We start from the raw sequence: 14,924 nt of genomic DNA on the forward strand, positions 1-14,924 counted from the left end.
TCATCTGGGATTGTATTGAACAATTTGAAGCTGCAGTGCAACTAATTATGACCTTCAACTGTTTGGTGCCCATTGAAGTCTACTATAAGGAGAATAATCCTGGAATGTTTTCATCAAAAACTTTAATTTCTTTTCGACTGAAGAAAGAAAGACATGGACATCTTGGATGACATGGGGGTGAGTAAATTATCAGGAAAAGTTTATTTAAAAGTGGACTAATCCTTTAAGGACAGATATTTTGTTATAAATGACGGACATGTGATCTGAGGACTTATTCTCATTTTTCTTATTATTATGTTATTATGCTTTATTTCCAGATTCAATCATATGCTCCTTCTTACGTACAAGAGCACGTACATACGCACTCTTCAAAAAGGGCACTTTAAATCTCTTGACAAACTAAAAGACGTAAATGACATTTGCATTCGAAATAAATGATATAGATTGTACTGAATGTCAACATGCTCAAGATAAGGATTTATTAAGCCCACATGTCATGCAAGCAAGAATCTATGCTTCTAACCAGAGATCGAGAGCTGTCGTTCCAACCACACCAATACCGCAATGCTGTTTGTGAAATGTTCATCAAAACTATGGTTTCGGGAAACACTGACTCTTTGAACTATGCTGATAACGAGGGAACTTGCAACCATAGTTGGCTAATGATGCTTTTGGGAAATGCACCCCAGAAACACACTTTCCCAGTCAATCATTTTGTGACTCTGTGATTGCTAATATCTCTGGAGTGAGATAATAATGTGGAGTGGATATCTTTGGAGTGAGGGCATGAGATCGGCTCAGCCTGGCAGAATTTAGCAAAACCCCTCAAGACATTGCCTCAGCAGTAAATTTTATTAAATACCTGTGCCTATTTTTTAGGATTAGCATGAGAGGTAATTAGGAGCCTGAATATCACAACACTTGCAAATATACAGTTCATTCGTGTCAGATACTCAAATGAGATCTAATGATAATTAGACTTGATTTAAAAATAAAACTGTAAATTATTCCCAATTTCTCTGAAGTTTGCACTATCACACAGACCTTTCCTTCTGAAATGTGTAAATATTCTCTGAAACAGAAAGCTTCACGTTATTTGCAATGTGATTTTTGTACTGTGCAGATTAGAGTCAAACAAACTGATTTAATAATCAAACATGATCTGTCTCAATAATGTAGAGTCAGAAGCATATTTTTTATAAATAAGATGGTTATAAATGAGTCAGAGGAAAGATTTGATTTCCATTGCATCATTTTACTTTTTTGGTAACAAACTAATCTGTAACATGCTGCTGGTCTTCTTTATTTTTCCAACTTGGTTATGTAATATAGTTTTATTTTGTGCAAACTTATTTGTTCAAGTAAAGATCGCCAACCTAATTGGGATCGTTATTGCTTTATGTGCCAGATAAATACTTTAATACTTAAAAAAACATCATCTTAAATATTTAAAAAAATTAATTGCCCAGTACAACAGCTTTGATGTAGTTATCCGCAACCAAATTTTTCAAAAGGCTTGACTGTAGTACTACTTTAAATAATGAGAAGCTTGTGCCTGGTAAACAACATGTTGGGTCACCATCAGTTCAATGGGGAACCAATGAGAGAGAGAGAGAGAAAATCCATATTGGGGGACTGATTAATATCAGAAAAGACGCAAGTATCAGTTTCTTTCCAAAAACCTGCAATAGGTATTAAAATAGTATACGGAAGAACCAAAGAAGGACAGGACAGTATGTGCCAGTAAATGAAAATCAGAGAAGTGGAGAGGAAAGTAAAGAGGTCAAATGAATGAATAAATAAATAAATAAATAAATAAATAAATAAATAAAAATGAAATTAGATGTATTCATTGTTTGAATATAATTACTCTCAGCACTATCTTCCTTCAAAACTAATTACCTGTGTTTAGAAAGAGAAAGAGAACAAAGAAAGGAAGATGAGGTGTTTTGAAGTCTTCCCTGAAGTCTTCTTGATAATGTTAGTCAAGGTTTCTTTCCCTGAAAACATCATAATTTAGTTTTACATGTCCATTTCTCAACCTCTCTTAGTCCAGGCCAAAATATATCGCAGTACACTGAAAAAAGAAATCGTGTAGGATTTCCTTCCAAACAATTTTCACTCACTAATTGCTTTCAACTTCAACTTTTATTTATTTATATAGCGCGTTTGAAAACAACTTTGTTGCCCAAAGTGCCACACAATTTTAAAAAAAAGATTATATAAAATAATAACATATACCATGCCTGCACACACACAGACACACACACACACACGCATAAATTAATTAAATTAAACACTGTAACGCACCAAAATAGAAACTGTCCGATGAGATCAGTTTAGAAAGAAACGTTTCCAATGCTCAGGGTTCCCTTACTTCAAAAGCTAAGTTAAAAAGATGCGTTTTCAGCTGAGACCTAAAAACCTCGATAGATGGAGCCTGCCGAATATAAAAAGGAAAACTGTTCTGAAGTAGAAAGTACTGAAATAGTACTCCAATACTCTTTATTTTACTTACAACTTCAAAAAAATCATCTTTTACAAAAGGCCTGTTCACACCAAGAACGATAACTATAACAATAAATATATCAGCGTACACACCAGTGGAGGGTATTGTTCTGTTTATTCTAAGCGCGGGCTGAGTTTTGTTGTCGTGTGCTTTAATGCTCAAGTGGACAAGTGCTTTTAATGCTCAAGATGCGTGTATAATTGTTCATGGTTTTGTCTTACTTTTGTGAACTTTTCCCTCACGGAATCAGCAGATATCGCAGTTGGAAAGATATTGGTTTGTCAGTGGCAGAGTTCTGCTTTTATTTCAAGTAATATTTGCCTGGCTAAAAACAGTCATGGGAGCCAAGCGGATCATATGCAAAATAAAAAGATTACAGATTTTGAATCCGGACGGGTTTTTGATTCGCCGTGCAAGGTGTTTATAATATCCAACGCACGAATCACTCAACTCAGAAGAACTCAAAAAACTTGTTAAGTTAAAACCCCATGACACATCATTTTAAAAGCCAACACACACAATGACATGCTTTGCATCAGTAAGTTTGAAATCAGTACGTTTTTGCATGCTTAGTAGTCATAAGTTATGACCAGTATGATTTCAGAATTAATTATTTCTTAGCTTAGTTGTAATGAAATCTGAAAATGAGAGTATGTTGCATCACTCTTTTATTTCATGAGAGTAAGTTCTGTCCTGCTGTCCATAAATAAATTAGACCCCAGAAGAATGCATGGAAAGAAATACTATAGGCTGGACAGCACAGTGTCCGTCAGCTGTAAAGATCTGAACAGAGCTGCAGAATTACAAAGCATTTGATTGAATGTATAATTATGCCACATGAAAGTTAAAATTCATTTCACTACAGTGACATTTCATAGTCATACCGATTCAACTGAGCCTGACAGGAAAGTGTGTGTGTGTGTGTGTGTGTGTGTGTGTGTGTGTGTGTGTGTGTGTGTTCTTGCCTCTCTCCAGTCCAATGATCTGATTCCGGAGTGTTTCTCTTTGGTTCTCCACCTCCACTTTCTGCTCCTGCATCTGTCTGAGTCTCCTCTGCACCCCCTCTCTCATTTTTGTAAGCTTAGCGATCTCCTGTTTCAGCTGGGTTACTTCCTCTTCTTTCATCTGAACCACACAAGACATGAAATCAATTCACATTTATTTGTATAGCGCTTTCACGATACATATCATTTACACGAATTGAACATGAACCATTAGTGTGAGTGTCTGTGTGTATACATGTGAAGCTCTAATCAAAAAAACGGTGGGTACAACAGCTCGTCACCGGGATAGTACCCTTAAACGGGCAATTTTGTACCTTTATAAAAGGTAATTTTATATTTATAAAAGTTCATAGAAGTTCCTTAAGTGTACACATTACTACTATAGGTGCTAAAATGCAGCTTTTTAGGAGCTTTTTAGGTACAAAATTGTCCCTTTTATGGGTACTGCCCCAGTACTAAGCTGTTGTACCCCTAAAGGTAAATTTTTTTTACAATACACATTTTTTCAGTACTACTATTTAAAAGTTTGGGGGCAGTAAGAATTTTTTTTTCTCCTATATGTTCACCAAGGCTGCATTGATTTGATCAAAAATACAGTAAAAAGAGTATTGTTGTGAAATATTATTACAATTTAAAATAACTATTTCTACATGTATATTTTAAAATGTAATTTATTCTTGTGTTGGCAGTCTTCAGTGTCACATGATCCTTCAGAAATCATTCTAATATGATGATCTGCTGCTTAAGAAACATTTCTTATTATTATCAAGGTTGAAAACAGTTGTGATGCTTAATATTTTTGTGGAAAATATGATAAATTTTTTTTCTGGATGATTTAATGAAAGTTCAAAAGAACAGCATTTTTCATTGTATCAGTGTAAAAAGTCTTTACTCTCACTTTTGATAAATGTAATGCATATGTTCTGAATAAAAGTATTACTTATAAACAAATTAAAACTTTAAAAAAACTTAAAAACTTGAATGGTACTAGTGTAAATTAAATGCATAATTTTTACATGCCATTTAACACTCGGGTTTGCTTGGAGTGGGAATTGTGGGAACTTATTTGATTATATCATCACTGTGAATTTAATTACCTGATTAACTGACTAATATAAATGCCAATAAATAAATAAGTAAAATGCTAATTGCTGGAAAATAAGCTGGACACATATTAGGAGCAAGAGTGATCTAGGGTGCTGAATCTGTGCCCCCTTGTGGCGACCATGAGGTTTGCAATCATCGCTGACTCACAGGGAGAGCTGGGAGTGCCAGCACTACAGAAAGGGTGCAATAAAATAGAATAAGGAAATTTGGTTTGTGGAATTGTTGTGCAGATTGACTTTGTCTCTCTCTAGAGTGCTGCAGGAAATGAAGACAGAAAAAAGCCTCACATGTTCAGTCAGTCTTTGTGAAACAGAATTTTAGCTTTTTGTTCCCTTATTGGTCAACAGTACCACAGGACAAAAGACATGCCCATATTAAACAGAATTCCTAATACAACTTTAGCATATCCTGCAGAGAGGTGCATTCAACCCAACAATCTCCCACCAGACTCCAGTCACCACAATATAAGCCAGAACAAAGAGAATACAGGGCATTTCATTAAATGTAACATTTGCTATATTAACCCCCGCTGTGACTCAGTTGGAAGCCTGACGGAAGTTTCGAGCAGGAAAGATCCATCACTAGTCTGACGGGAGAGGAAGAGGAATAGAAGCCTTCATCCTCTAGAGCTCTAATTATATAAGAACAAGACAATTTTGTCAGATTTAAAGAAGGCAGCTCCATAAATCTGTAGGTGTGTGTGTGCGTGTGTGTGTGTGTGCGTGTGTGTGTGTGTGTGTGTGTGTGCGCATGTGTTTGATGCCTAGAATTGATTGCCAAGTACTATATGCATCAGTGTAGAGCAGAGATTTGTTCATTCTTCTAATGGAATGTGGTGAAGTACTGCATGCACTTATGTAGACAAAACTGTCCTCAGACTTTAGCTAATCTCCATTTGGGGACATCTGTGGTGACCGCAAACGTAACATGCTTAATGCACACTGTGTTCCAAGTTATTATGCAAGTGACATATCAGTAGGATTTCAGTACATTAAACATTCTGATTATAATATTAGTTTTTCAAAGAAAGAGTTTGTTTGATTTATTCATCATATAAACTATAATGGCTTCCTGCAATGGCCATACTTGCATTCAGGAGAGAGTCGAGTTCTGGCGGAAGTCTGACCTCTGACCCGACGACATATGACGTAGGACATAAAGTCAAACCAAAATTTATTCAGACACCTTGAACATTTCATTCATTAATACAGTTTATTGAGTATAGTTTAAAAAATGGTAATAAAATATGACAAGATCTCAGAGTTAAACTGTGTCAGAAAAAAATTATCTTAATTATGTCAGATAACACTTAAGCAAAACACGGTCAGGTCAAAGTGTCTGAATAATTTTTGGTTTCAAATTTTTATCAATTTTACTGGTAGTCCACTGTACACTGCAAAAAAAAAATTTCATGATTTGTTATCACAACTTTTTTTCTTTTGTCAAATCAACTTCAATAATTAATGTGGTTCAGATACCATAATATTTTGAGTTTCTGTTGATTAAACCAACGCCTTCATTGTATTAACTCAAATTTTTAATTTCAATGAACTCAAAATTTTAAGGCAACCAGTTAACTTACTTTTTTAAGTTAGACCAACAATTCTTTTTTACAGTGAGGGCGGGGTGATATACTGAATATTCATGTTATATTTGTGATGATTTTGTTGGCAATATTGAGAATATTGCAATGATTTTAGTGCACTTTTATTTTGTCTGAAAGACTATGTAATTAGAGTAGTTTCACAATCCTTTATTGCCTCAAGAAAATGTAAACTTATGAAGAATTTTTGGGTATAATATGTCACAGTTTACTTTATTTTGCTATCCTCACTTACATAAATGAACTATAGTGTCCTGCACACACTAAAATATCAAAAATCTCTAAATAATTTTTGGTTTGATTGTAGCTCCTTCTTTTATATTGAAATACTCCAAAACAATCCCTTCTAATTTATGACTGCCGTTTCGGTTTGCTCTATCCTCTGTGCTTCTGCATTCATCAGTTCTAACCTAAGCTTTGTCTACGTCATACATCAGGTCAGAGGTCACCCTTTTTTTCTTTTTTTTTTTCTATTTTTGCAGCATGGGATAGTGCATTGTCCTGCATGAAAATCCTTTAATTTCAGAAGGTACTATTCTTCTTTTTATACCATAGCAGAAAATGGTCAGTTATGAACTCCACATTTCGTTCAGAAGTCATTTTGACACCCTCAGAGACCCTAAAGGGACCTTCCATCTCACTTCCCAGTATTCCAGCCCAAATCCGCCACCTCCTTGCTAATGTCACAGTCTGGAACGGGGTGGCCATTTACCAATCCAGAAATCCATCCATCTAAGACCATCCACCGAGGTACGGCATCTGTCAGTGAATAAAACTATTTAAAAATGAGTATTTCTACTCCTATTGTAAACATTTCTCTCTGTATAAGCTTTGGTTAGGGGTGGCTGAAATGCAACTTACGCACAACTGCCAGCCTGCATGGAGAGGTTCTTGAAACTCCAGAGACACCAGCAGCTTCAAATATCTGTTTGCTGCTCAAAAGTGGCTTTTTTATAGCTGCCCTTTTGATACAATTAATCTGTTTCACAGGAATGTTCCTTCATTTGTTTGACAGAAACTTGCTCACAAATATTTTGACAGTTCGATAATCTCTATTCAGTTTTCACTAAATATTTGTTTTCATGCCTTTTTCCAGACATTAGACCATTTCATTTTTCATCTTCAGAAAGATCTTTCTTCCTCCCCATATGTTATGGGAACTGTGACTTGTTTAATAATGTGGAACAACTTCTTTAAGAAGGTTTTCCATCTACCTGAGAAGACCTGGTAAACTATTTAAGAAACTTGTCTGACCAGTTATCTAAAAAGATATGAGAAATAAAACAAACAAACACTTTCTTTGAAAAACTAATATCTGAATGTACTAAAATCCTACTGATATGTCACTTGCATAATACTTTGGAACACAGTGTATTCGGTTGTTAAAGGGTTAGTTCACCTAAAAATGAAAATTCTGTCATCTATTACTCACCTTCATGCCGTTCCACACCCGTAAGACCTTCATTGATCTTTTACACAAATTAAGATATTTTGGTTGAAATCCGATGGCTCCGTGAGGCCTCCATAGCCAGCAATGACATTTCCTCTCTCAAGATCCATTAATGTACTAAAAACATATTTTGATCAATTCATGTGAGTACAGTGGCTCAATATTAATATTATAAAGCGACGAGAATAGTTTTGGTGCGCAAAACACTGCTTCATGAAGCCAACAGCTGAAATCATGTGACTATGGCGCTCCGAACAGCAGATTCGATACACTGATTCATAATGCTCCAATGCTTCCTGAAGCAAAAAATAAATAAATACATATTTTCATTGCTTTATAATATTAATATTGAACCACTGTACTCACATGAACTGATTTAAATATGTTTTTAGTATCTTTATGGATCTTGAGAGAGGAAGTGTCATTGCTCCCTATGAAGGCCTCACGGAACCATCGGATTTCAACTAAAATATCTTAATTTGTGTTCTGAAGAACAACGAAGGTCTTACGGGTGTGGAACGGCATGAGGGTGAGTAATAAATGACAGAATTTTAATTTTTGGGTGAACTAACCCTTTAAGTCTGACGTCACGCAGCAGTTGTTAAGTCTGACATCTCATACCACAAGAAAAACAACAAACGGTGCTAATATACACACACAATTTGGTGTAATACTACAAAAAAATTATAATCATAACCTTTATCTCCATACCAAAATTCCAGATGGCCAGACAATGATTCATCTTTTATAAATTGTTAAAATATTAATGTCTGTAACGCTGTGAGCACATAGACTGTTGTGTAGACTGTAAGTATTTAAAATGTTTAACTTTTTAAAATGTTTGATGTTTAATATTAATAAATAGTGATCATAAACGGCCGTCGATGGCATTCTCAAGTGAAACGGATGCACATAATTATTAAAATCTAAAATTACCTACCTTATAGGGAACCAGTCAATGATCTCCTCTAGAAAAACGAAATAATAATTCTCTGCTAAATAATTCCATAATGAAAATCTGCAAAAACACATTCTGGGGCATCTTTTTTTTGGAAAACAAATGAACTAACTGATATTATATACAAAGTTTAGAAATTTGTAGCATTTATAATTCCCTTTTATTAGAACAACCGAAGTCCATAGTATGTCCTCATTTAGATAGCTAATTATTAAAGAAGTGTGTGTATGTGTACCTTCAGGTCTGAGGCTCGCTGTTGGTTCTGTTGGGAGAGTTGCTCTAGGCTGATGGAGTTTTGTTCATTATCCTGCTGGAGTTTAGTGTTGCGATGTTGGAGTTGTTCCATTTCTTTACTGGTTTTCTCATTTATAGTCTGTCAGCAAGAACACAAATTACTTTCATAGTCACAAGTTCTGCATGTGTGTATGTTTCCAACTTAGCTATTCTGTGGAACAATATTGTTAAAAAAATGTCTTCAGATATCAGCTAAATCTGATAACCTTCCATTTACAGGTTCTCAAATGGAAATAATGTTCATTAAGTTTTGTTTGTTTGTTTTTACAAAAAGAAAAGTTTTATAAAATATAATAAAAACACTTTACAAAGTTATTTTTTAACACAGAAAGTTTTCTTTTAGGGTTATGGTCGTGAACTAAGATCATCCTACCACTGACTTGTTTGTGATACTTGTGGGTGTCACTCCATCCACTAGATCAGAATCTCTTACTTTGTGTTCCTGGAGCTGTTGTTCCAGTTTCTGCTGATCATCTTGCAGACGCTGGCTCTGCTGAGTGAGTGATTTAATCTCTGATTGTTTGGACTCCAGGTCAGTTTGAAGCTGCTTCACTTCCTTTTCCAACTTCTCCTTCCTCCTGGTCTCCCGTTGAACCTCATTCTGACGCACCTGGATGTCCTGCTGGAGCTGTGAAAGAGAGACAGTTCTGTTCAGAGACCATGTCTGTCTGTATGTCTATCTATCTATCTATCTATCTATCTATCTATCTATCTATCTATCTACCTATCTATCTATCTATCTGTCTACCTATCAGTCTGCCTGTCTAGATCTATCTATCTATCTATCTATCTATCTATCTATCTATCTATCTATCGTCTGTCTGTCAGTTTGTCTAGATCCGTCTGTCTGTCTGTACAAGATGGACATGGTCGTTGATACATGTGAAGTCCACGGTAGGGTGGAAGTCTTTTCGGGACAGCAGTGTGGCGATGGTAATTTTAGCATGTGGGAAGGTGGTTGAGGCCTTTTCAATCACTGTTTGTAGTGATGTAGCCACCCTCTCCTGTTGGGCTCTCAGGTCGTTTGTGCCGGTATGGATTATTATATGGCTTGGGGACACCAGAGTTTGACCACTGAGTGTTCGGACACCAGAGTTTGGCCATCTGTGTTTGGGAAAGAGCTTCTTTTCATCAATAAATGTCCCATTTGAATCAATTAAAAGAGTGACTTCTGGTTTCAGTGTTCCTTCTGTCGATGTGGAGGGGTCGTCTGAGTGTGATGTGAGGGAAGTGTCTGATGGGAGAGGAAGATTCCGGCTGTGCTGAATCTCCGTTGCTTGGGAGCTGTGATCAGGGTGAAGGGTGTCCTGCTCCACCGGTTCCTCTGATGAGCTGAACTCGCTGTGCTGTGCTCCTCTGTCCTGCCTCAGTTCTCTTATTTCCATCCTCATTGCTGTTAGCTGTGCCCTGTGTATTTCAGTGTGTTGTAAGAACAGTGTTTCCAGTGTCTCCAGCTGTGACCTTAGCCCCTCTCTCTCCTGCTGAAGTTCCTCCACTTCAGTCTGTAGTGTAGACAGCTCTCTCCTGAGGCTGTCCTTTTTGCTGTGCTTGGCTGTGGGGCTGTTGCTGGTCTGGTCTGTTGTCTGAACTTCTTCCAAGGAAAAGATCATCTCCTTGAGCTATACCATTTCTCCCTCTAGCTCTGTGAACCTCTCCCTCATGTATAGCAGTGTGAATGAGGGTCTTTGGTCTGGTTTATGCTCGAAGGGTCTCTCTGTTCTGTCTGATCCTCATCTGTGTGGATGGTGTGGGAGACTGACTCCTCAGGAGTGATTAGTTGGTCACTGGTTATGGTCTCTTTCTGTGCTCTGTCTTTGATGCAGAGGGAGTCTTGTTCAAAGAGCCCATTGATGCTCTTTACCACCACTATACCTATTGTTTTGTAGATATTAACGTTGGTGGTATTTGTGTCTTCTTCGTTTCTTATTTTTAGCTGGAAACTCCCACAGATGCCTTTTCTTTCAGCAGAGGGGTAGTGCGTAATGATGGCCTTGTGCCATACATAGGGCTTGTTGGTGTAGAATATCAGGTTACTTATGCTGCCATCTTTATGTAGATCTGCAAAAAGTGTTTCTGGGTTGTCTGGACTTTCCGTGCTGTTTCATTTGTGACATCTTTGGGATAGTGCAGTGCGATGACCTCCACATATGGGTGTTGTTTAGGCCTAACGCTCTGGTCGGAGGTTTCAGAACTCTCCTGAGGGCAGAAGGGGCGGTGCCAAGATGATGCACTGGCCATAGTTGATTTAGAATGTAAACACAATCAACTGAGATAACTGCCAGTTTTTTGTTTATTTTCTCTCAGTGAAGATAGTAATAATAAAAAATAATAAATAAGCCAAAATATGACTTTTCACTGATTATGAGAAGATGGTTTTTTATTCCAAAATTCCTGTTGTGTCCAAAATGTCTTTCTGTGATGTTCTTTCAAGCAAATATCCAATGAGAGATATATAGCACTGTTTTTTCAAATGCCTTTAGCTCTCTTTTCCTGTAAGTTTTCTTCTTAGTTGTTGTTGTTGTTTATGTTGCTTGATGTTATCCTTTCAGACATGAATATCCTCTTCTGCAGAGGGTTGTCCTGTGATTATTTCCTCTTGAATTTTCCTCAGATTCAGGTGAATTCAGGTGAAAAAAAACTGTCCTAATTCAACAAAAACTTTGTCTAGATGTTGTCTAAATGATGTTTTATGTTGAATCTTCTATTTTCTATAGGTTATTGGCAACATTTTTAATTTTTCTCACAATTTATCTGGAGCTCAACTCAAGTGTGACCATCTCTCATGGAACTCTCTCTCTCTCTCTCTCTCTCTGACTGTCTGTATATCTATCTATCTATCTATCTATCTGTCTGTCTGTCTGTCTGTCTATCTATCTATTTATCTATCGATTTGTCTATCTGTCTAGATCTCTCTGTTTGTTTGCTTTTCCATGTCTGTCTATCTGTCAGTCTATCTATCAATTTATCTGTCTGTCTGTCTGTCTGTCTGTCTATCTGTCTAGATATATTTGTTTGTCTGTCTGTCTGTCTGTCTGTCTGTCTGTCTGCCTAGATCTATCTGTTTGTCTGTCTGTCTGTCTGTCTGTCTGTCTGTCTGTCTGTCTGATAGTCTATCTATCGATTTGTCTGTATGTCTGTCTGTCTAGATATATCTGTCTATCTATCTATCTATCTATCTGTCTGTCTGTCTGTCTGTCTGTCTGTCTGATAGTTTATCGATTTGTCTGTATGTCTGTCTGTCTGTCTGTCTGTCTATCTGTCTGTCTGTCTGTCTGTCTGTCTAGATATATCTGTCTATCTATCTGTCTGTCTGTCTGTCTGTCTGTCTGATAGTCTATCTATCGATTTGTCTGTATGTCTGTCTGTCTATCTGTCTATCTGTCTGTCTAGATATATCTGTCTATCTATCTGTCTGTCTGTCTGTCTGTCTGTCTGTCTGTCTGATAGTCTATCTATCGATTTGTCTGTATGTCTGTCTGTCTATCTGTCTATCTGTCTGTCTGTCTAGATATATTTGTCTATCTATCTGTTTGTCTGTCTGTCTGTCTGTCTGTCTGTATGTATGTATGTCTATCTATCTATCGATTTGTCTATCTGTCTATCTGTCTGTCTAGATATATCTGTCTATCTATCTGTCTGTCTGTCTGTCTGTATGTCTATCTATCGATTTGTCTATCTGTCTATCTGTCTGTCTGTCTGTTTGTATGTATGTCTATCTATCTATCTATCGATTTGTCTGTCTGTCTGTCTAGATATATCTGTCTATCTATCTATCTGTCTGTCTGTCTGTCTGTATGTCTATCTATCGATTTGTCTATCTGTCAGTTTATCTATTGATTTGTCTGTCTGTCTGTCTGTCTGTCTGTATGTCTAGATATATCTGTTTGTCTGTCTGTCTTTCTATCTGTCTGTCTGTCTGTCTGCCTAGATCTATCTGTTTGTCTGTCTGTCTGTCTGTCTGTCTGTCTGTCTGTCTGATAGTCTATCTATCGATTTGTCTGTATGTCTGTCTGTCTGTCTGTCTATCTGTCTGTCTAGATATATCTGTCTGTCTGTCTGTCTGTCTGTCTGTATGTATGTATGTATGTATGTCTATCTATCTATCGATTTGTCTGTCTGTCTGTCTGTCTGATAGTCTATCTATATATTTGTCTGTATGTCTGTCTGTCTGTCTATCTGTCTGTCTGTCTAGATATATCTGTCTATCTATCTATCTATCTGTCTGTCTGTCTGTCTGTCTGTCTGTCTGATAGTCTATCTATCGATTTGTCTGTCTGTCTGTCTGTCTGTCTGTCTGTCTGTCTATCTGTCTGTCTGTCTGTCTGTCTAGATATATCTGTCTATCAATTCAATTCAATTCAATTCAATTCAAAGTGCTTTATTGGCATGACAATTGTTACAAAGTATTGCCAAAGCATTTCTATCATCAACATATAGTGAATCATATGTACATATAGAAACATAAAACATAAAAAGCAGAACAATTAATCAATCGAACAATTTAGAATTGTGTGTGTGTGTGTGTGTGTGTGTGTGTTTGTGTGAGCGCATTACTGATTAGTCGACTCCTCCCTCTTTTTGTGACAGGTATCAATGTATCTTGCTGCAAGTAGGATACAGTCTCTTTTTTCACCTAATAAATGTTGAAGTTGTGTTTTATTGTTTACTTTTATGAAGTTAGGGCAAAGTATTGCAAATTTTGGATAAAATGTCTTTCTGATTTCCTCATAGTTAGGGCAGCTGGTGAGGAAGTGTTGCTCTGTCTCCACTTCTCCCAGGTCACAGTATGGGCAGATGTGTCTCTCTCTGGGCAGCCAGTTCTGTCTGTATCTGCCCGTCTCTACAGTCAGCGTGTGATTGCTCAGTCTGTACCTCGTCATTCTTCTTCTTAATTTACAGTCTTTCACTGTACTCAGATATTCTGCTGTGGTGTAGTCTCTATTTAGGGCCAAATAACATTCAAGTTTACTTTGTTTTTCTGTTGTTTCAGTCCAATATGTCAGGTAATTGTCTTTTTGTGCTTTTGTAATTTGGTTGGGCCGAATTCTGTGGATGAGAGTGTCAGTGTCCTGAGGCTGGCTGTTGTCAGTTGTGTTAGTTTGTTTTTGCAGCCTCAGGACCATCTGAATCAGGGGGCTTTTTTCAGTGTTCATTTCATGGTTTTTAAGGGCTTTAGAATGATAAGAGTTGGGGTCACTCATTTTTAGATGTTTCCAAAATTTGATGGCTCGTTTCTCAATGTGGATTAATAGAGGGTATTGGCCTAATTCTGCCCTGCATGCGTTGTTCGGTGTGTTCCTATGGACTCTCAGGATACTCTTACAGAACTCGGCATGCAGGGCTTCTGTTGGGGTTTTGTCCCATTTGTCAAATTCGTGGTTCAGGAGAGGACCCCAAACTTCACTGCCATATAGTGCAATTGGTTCTATGACTGATTGGAATATTTTGAGCCAGATTCTAATTGGTATTTCAATTTGGATTGATTTTTTGATGGCATAGAAGGCCCTTCTTGCTTTCTCTTTCAGTTCATTCATGGCCAAATTTAGCTTTCCAGTTGCACTTATTTTCAGCCCGAGGTATGTGTAGCTTGTGGCATGATCAATTGTTTTCGTACCAAGGGTGAAATTGTGTTTCCTTCCCTGACATCTAGGTCTTTTCTGAAATGTTAGAATTTTTGTTTTAGTTGGGTTAATTGTCAGGGCCCAGGTCTGACAGAACTGATGCAGGATGTCCAGGTTCTGCTGTAGACCCTCTTCTGTTGGAGACAGCAGGACCAGATCATCTGCATACAGGAGGAACTTTATGCTGGAGTCATGTAGTGTGAGGCCAGGTGCTGCTGATTCTTCTAGTTGTTTCGCCAATTCATTAATGTATATATTGAAGAGGGTCGGTGATAGTGGGCAGCCCTGTCTCACACCCCGCCCTTGAGTGAAGAACTCTGTTTGTTTATTGCCAATTTTAATAGTGCATTGATTGTTTGAGTACATTGTTTTAATAAT

General features: G+C 37.1%; 1 protein-coding gene across 1 annotated transcript in view; it reads right to left on the reverse strand.

Moving 5' to 3' along the window:
• Positions 1-14,924, reverse strand: part of cfap58 (cilia and flagella associated protein 58) — a 149,408-nt gene that overhangs the window by 125,055 nt on the left and 9,429 nt on the right. The window contains exons 5-7 of the mRNA XM_048196357.1: positions 9,359-9,553; positions 8,867-9,004; positions 3,475-3,634 (exon numbers count right to left, since the gene is read on the reverse strand). Coding sequence (XP_048052314.1) covers positions 3,475-3,634; positions 8,867-9,004; positions 9,359-9,553 — 493 coding nt within the window. The remainder of the gene's footprint in view (positions 1-3,474; positions 3,635-8,866; positions 9,005-9,358; positions 9,554-14,924) is intronic.

Source organism: Megalobrama amblycephala, linkage group LG7, assembly GCF_018812025.1.
Source record: "Megalobrama amblycephala isolate DHTTF-2021 linkage group LG7, ASM1881202v1, whole genome shotgun sequence".
NCBI lineage: Eukaryota > Metazoa > Chordata > Actinopteri > Cypriniformes > Xenocyprididae > Megalobrama > Megalobrama amblycephala.